At 40.7% G+C, this 6,181-nt stretch overlaps 1 protein-coding gene across 1 annotated transcript in view; it reads right to left on the reverse strand.

Annotated features, from left to right (window-relative positions):
- Positions 1 to 6,078, reverse strand: part of TUBGCP4 (tubulin gamma complex component 4) — a 34,652-nt gene extending 28,574 nt beyond the window's left edge. The window contains exons 1-2 of the mRNA XM_020881482.2: positions 5,795 to 6,078; positions 565 to 693 (exon numbers count right to left, since the gene is read on the reverse strand). Of these exons, the coding sequence (XP_020737141.1) occupies positions 565 to 693; positions 5,795 to 5,872 (207 nt within the window). The 5' untranslated portion in view covers positions 5,873 to 6,078. The remainder of the gene's footprint in view (positions 1 to 564; positions 694 to 5,794) is intronic.
- Positions 6,079 to 6,181: the final 103 nt, after the last annotated feature.

Consider the following 6,181-nt stretch of genomic DNA (forward strand, 5'->3'; position numbering starts at 1 on the left):
CATCTATCATCCCCATTTTATTGGTGAGGAACCTGGGCCTCAGGTTGCTGCTGAGCAGTCTACAGGCAGTAAGCGATGGACAGGACATGAATCTCTGGCTTCTACACCATTAGCACTGACTTCCAATTCATATTAGTGAACAATATTTATTAAGTTTCACCACATGCCGAGAACCTTCTCCAGTTTAACTTTATTTACACATGAAAAAAATGAAGCCTGAAGATTTGAACTGCCTGCCTCAATGTGACTAAAGTAGTCAGAAGCAGAGCAACAAAGGAAGTGGAAATGATGCCTTGTGTTTTCACCTCTGGAATTGGAACTCTGATCCAGTTCAAACTGATTTAATTTAGGTTCCTAAAACTTGGGCAAAGCATACTTTCTCAATCTGCCTAAATTGGTCCCCACATATATTTTCCCCTCGTTGGGAGGTAGAGTCACCTTGCCCTTCACGTGAATAATTCCAGTGGTGAGACATTCATTACTTCTTAACACTCATGTCACATGAATTACCAATGGAATCACCTGCTGCCCGCAGGTGTCCATTCTCGGAGAGCAGAAACCTACCTGCTGCTGCACATGGCCCGTGTACTGTTCTATGAACTCGGTGAAGCGAATGTAGTCCGTGCCCAGCCGGCAGAGTCGATTCAAGACACTGGTTTCACTGGGATGAAGAAACGGGAAGTCCTGTGACACCTGGAAGAGAAGAATAATGCTAAGAACGCTGATGCCTGCTAGTCACTGCTCGCTACAACTGCTGCCTCCCTTTGCAAGATGCCTATTTAAGATTGATAAGTTCTGCATAACAAAAAAATGTTCAAGTCACTACAAAGACCTTATTCCCTAGCCCTAGCCTAATTAGTCACTTATTGAAATGGGTGGTAATGCATGGTAAAGAATTTGAGCAATACAGAATGGTGTACATTAAAAATAAGTCAACCTCCTCAGAGGCAGCCACTCTCACCTATTTCTTTTTTTGCTAATTGAAGTATAAATATTATATTGGTTTCAGATGTACAATGTAGTGACTCAGTATTTTTAAAGATTACATACTGTACAAAGTTATTACCAAAGACTGACTATATCCCTGTGCTGAACATTACCAGCCCGTGACTTATCTATAATTGGTAGTTTCTACTTAATACCCTTCACCTATTTCATCCCTCACCCTACCCCTCTTCCTTCTGGAAATGGCCATTTGTTCTCTGTATCTACACCATCCGTTTCTGTCTTGATATGTTTGTTTGTTCATTTTGTTTTCTATATTCCATATGTAAGTGATTTCATACAGTATTTGTCTTTGCCTGATTTCACTAAGCATAATACCCTCCAGGCCCATCCACGTCGTCACAAACGGCAAGATTTCATTCCTTTTCATGGCTGAGTATATTACCTATTTCTTATGAAATCTTTCTCCCTGGGATGATCTATAAGGCTATATGAGGTTTTTGAACTGGTTGCAACAAAGTCTCTTGAGCAATATTACTCTAACTTGGATCTGCACACTCCAGAGGTTTCTCAAACATACTCATAGGATTTACAAATTCTATATGAAATTTTAAATTTTGTTTTCATTTCAGTAAAATGTAAAGCCTAAAAGAACAAAAAAAAGTAAAGTTAATGTAGCATATTGTAATCTGTAAGAGTACCTTAAAACTGGACATATAATTTACTGTCCATATTTTCATTCAATTTTAAAATTTTTAAATTAAATTTTTAATTTAAACCATGGCCAAATGATAACTTAGTATGGTATATAAAGATTTCACAGCAGTTCAAGCAGAAAAATAGTAGTGAGAGAATATATTCTTTCAATCAACTTACAAAGAAATTGATGGCAAAATATGCACAGAAGTTATCATTTCAGCCATTATCCAGTGTACAGTTTGGTGGCATTAACTGCATTCACATTGTTGGGCAGCCATCACTACCATCATCTCCAGAACTTTCATCTTTCCAGATGAAAACTCTGTACCTATAACTCTCCATTGTTCCTTAACCCACAGACCCTGCCAAGTACCTTTCTGATTCTGTCTCTATGAACTTGACTGCTTTACAATATTGATTCTTTTGTGACTGGCTTATTTCACTTAGCATAGTGTCTTCAAGGTTCATCCATGTTGTAGCACATGTTAGAATATCTCTCCTTTTTAAGCTGGAATAATATTCCACTGTGGGCTTCCCAGGTGGCTCAGTGTTAAAGGATCCGCCTGCCAATGCTGAGATGCAGGTTCCATCCCTCGGTTGGGAGGATCACCTGGAGGAGGAAATGGCAACCCACTCTAGTATTCTTACCTGGGAAATCCCATGGATAGGGGAGCCTGGCAGGCTACAGTCCATGGGGTCACCAAAGAGTTAGACACAACTCAGACTAAATAACAACAACAATATTCCACTGATATGTGTTGTATTTTGTTTAATCACTTCCTTTGTCTATGGACAAACTGCTTCTACCTTTGGGCTACTGTGAATAATGCTGCTATGAACATGGTGTACAAATACCTATCAGAGTCTCTGCTTTCACGTCTTTGGGTTATATACCTAGGAATAGAACTGCCGGATCATTTGGTAATTCTCTGTTTAATTTCTGGGGGAGTCGCCATATCTTTTTCCCCAGGGACTGCACCACTTTACATTTCCACCAGCAACGCACAAGGGTTCTAATTTCTCTGCATCCCCACCAACTCTTTTTATTTTCTGCTTTGTTTTTTTTTTTTTTTTGGTAATAACCATCCTAAAGGGTATAAAGTGATATCTCATTGTGCATTTTCCTAAAGAATCATGCTATTGATCATCTTTTTGTTTATTGGCCACTGAATATCTTCTTTGGAGAATCAACTGAATTTTAGTGACCACCTACTTATCCCAGGCACTGTGCTAACTTTCCATAAATAAAGAGCAAAGTCAGATATATTTACTACTCACAAGGAACTCAGAATATTTCATATTCATATTGTATTATATTTTGTGGAAGCCATTTTTACACGATAGTAAATGTAATAAATAGGCAAAAAAGAATTCTTCTGTCACTGATTCCACAATAATTTGATTAAGAGTCCATTTAAAGTAGACTTAATGACACAATGTTAACCCTATCTTCAAGTTAATAACTTTTAAGAGGTAGCGTGACATAGTGCTTAAGAACCTGGTCTCTGGAGTCAGAATGCTTGGGTTTGAATCCCTGAGTTGCCTCTTACTTCCTTGAAATCTTAGGCAAGCAATACCCCTCTGTGCCTCATCTTTCATACCTATAAAGTAGAGATAGTAATTTTGAGGATTAAATATATAAATCACATGTGTCAAGCACACAGCCAAGTGCTCAATACATGTCAGCAATTTTTTATTATTAGGACAGCTCTATTCAGTTATTAAGTGATATTACTATTAAAATTGGCATTTGCACAGTGTTGCAGGAATTTTAGAAAAGTTCGAGGTCTGGGTTATTCTGAAACAGCAAATGATACCTTAAAGTTATTGGTACTATTTAGTATAACCTACTTATATGAACAGAGTTACTGAAGTCAAAATAGAAAATAGCCAGATCTGCAGGAAGATCAGTCTACTATTAAACTCAAGTGTTGACAATTTAGGTTTAGCAAAACAAAAGTATATGCTGCATTAGCTCAATGGTTCTCAACTGGGGCAATTTTGCTCCCAAGGGACAGGGTAATGTCTGGAGGTATTTTTGGTTGCCAGGGGTCCTGCTGGCATCTAGTGAGTAGTGATCACAGATGCTGCTGAACACCCTATAATGCACAGGACAGTCCCCACAACAAAGAATTATCCAGTCCAGAATGTCAATAGTGCCAACACTGAGAAGCTGCATGAGATTGTCAATGTGAATTTATCAATTTGACAGCATTATTTACTTTGTAAAGATAATTGGGTTTACAGTTGTTCAAGAATATGCTTGAGTTTATACTTAGCTTAATGTGTGTACATATTCTATATTACAATAAAATTATTTTTATCAACACAGAACTTTCATGACAATTTTACCCTTTATCCAAATGTGAAAAACACTGTTCTGAAGAAAGTATGCAATAATTGCTGGTTTGGGTAAAATTTTTTCTTTCACAAGTACCTTTTTTTTTTTTAATTAAAAAAATTTATTTGGCTGTGCTGCATCTTAGTTTTGACATGCAAACTCTTAGATGTAGCATGTGGGATATAGTTCCCTGATGGTGGATTGAACCCAGGCTCCCTGCATTGGGAGCATGGAGTTTAGCCACTGGACCATCAGGGAAATTCCTCACAAATATCTTAATACCTGCTATGTGGCAGAAATTGTTAGGTGCCTCTGCAACATCTATGAAGACCGTTGTGGCCTTTGATACCATGGGCAACCTATGTGAGAGAAAGACTATATATGTAGGTAACAACAATAAATCATATGAGTTATGATGTCCTCTAAGAGAAGTAAGTTGCTGTGATGGAAAATAATGGCATTAGAAGTATACTTAAAGAGGTGGTTAGAGAAAGTTTTTCTTAGACGGTAACTTTAAAACTGAGAACTTAAAGAGGGAAATATCCAACTGAGACTTTTTATAAGAAAAGAAGGGAAAAAAAAAAAAGAAAAAAAGGAAGGTAGCTATTGTTCCCATATTCTGTTGTCTCTTTTTACTTCATAGTCAAGCGCACACAATTATTTTCTGAGTCTTTTCCTCCTACATGCCTGGCATTGTGCTAGTTTTACAGGTGCAAAGAAATAATAAAAGATGAATCTGTTTGATTTATAAGTTGTAAAAACCAAGAATGTAATTCTTCTGCTCCTCCACAGCTTATACTACCAATTCTCATACAAACAGGCATGGCTTTGTGATCAGACAGCTAGATTCAAATGTTGCCTTTTTAAGACCAGCCACCATAAAGTCCTCTGAGCTTCAGTTTGCTCTTTTGTAAACTGGGGCCAACAGTACATAAGTTACTAAGTTATGGAAATGATTAGATAATATTACTGGAAGCAGAAGTAGAAAGAGTGGTTCAAATACTGAAGTCAGACAGACTGGGTTCAAGACCCTAAACTTATTCATCTCTATGTGATCCCTGACACCGGGAATTAATCTCTGATATGGAGATAGGTGGTTGTGAAGATTAAAGCATACAGGTAAACCATATAGTACATACATACCCCCTTGAATATCCCTGGATACATGAAAGACCTCCCCCGCTCCAAATCTCTTAGTGTAGAAATTTTCCCGGCAAGGAGTAATAAGGAAAACACTTTTTCATTCAACAAAACTGGCTGAATCCTTATTGTAAAGTGAAAGTGAAGTCTCTCAGTTGTGTCCGACTCTGCGACCCCGTGGACTGCAGCCTACCAGTCTCCATCCACGGGATTCTCCGGGCAAGAATACTGGAGTGGGTTGCCATTTCCTTCTCCATATTGTATATTAGGCACTGTGTATTTTGTCTAACTTTCAAAACTCAGTTTAAAACGTTGTGCAAGCATGAAGATGGGAGAAAGGGCCTCTCTCATTTTTACATCCAGTTCTCCAGCAACTCTCGCCCAGACACTTCAACATTAGTCCTGGTCCGGGATTCCCTCCTCCCCTAAGGCAAAGCCAATGGGGGTCTACCCTCCGCTTTCCCCTTAGGCCCAACCCTCTCCAGGTGTCTAAACCATCCCTAAGCCCTTAGGGCACAGCCCTCAGGTTACCAGTCCGGGGATACGCCCCCCACGCCTCGGTCCTTGCCAGCCCCGCCTTCTTGCTCTCTCAGACTCCTCCTCCCAGGCGCTGGCTCGGGGCCATCCATTCCGAGCTCGCTAGTTCCCGCGCTCTGAGCCGAACAGTACCTGGAGGCCACTCCGCTTGTTCCAAGTGAAAATGGACCCTGGGTACCCGCTCAGAGCCAAGAGCAGTTCGTGGATCATCCCCAAGGCGCACCTCGAATCCCTATATCCGTCGCACACTCCTCCAGAGCCTCAGCTGGCGACCAAGTAGGCGAGCGCTCCCTTCTCAACGTGCGCACAGTCTCCTGGACGCACCGTTCCTCCTGACTTTACCCGCTGAGACAACTGCAGGGGAGACGGGACGGGAAGCAGTCGGCGCGCCGCGTCCCGGAAGTGTGCCGCGCTCAGCCGGGCCCACTCGCCGGCTGCAGCCGGTGCTCCGCAAGAGTCGCGGGAGCTGCCCTTGCGCATGCGCCTTTGGCTTCCGAGTCACCCACTCTGACTTCCGGT

The sequence above is a fragment of the Odocoileus virginianus genome, chromosome 16 (genome assembly GCF_023699985.2).
Source record: "Odocoileus virginianus isolate 20LAN1187 ecotype Illinois chromosome 16, Ovbor_1.2, whole genome shotgun sequence".
In the NCBI taxonomy this organism is placed as follows: Eukaryota; Metazoa; Chordata; class Mammalia; order Artiodactyla; family Cervidae; genus Odocoileus; species Odocoileus virginianus.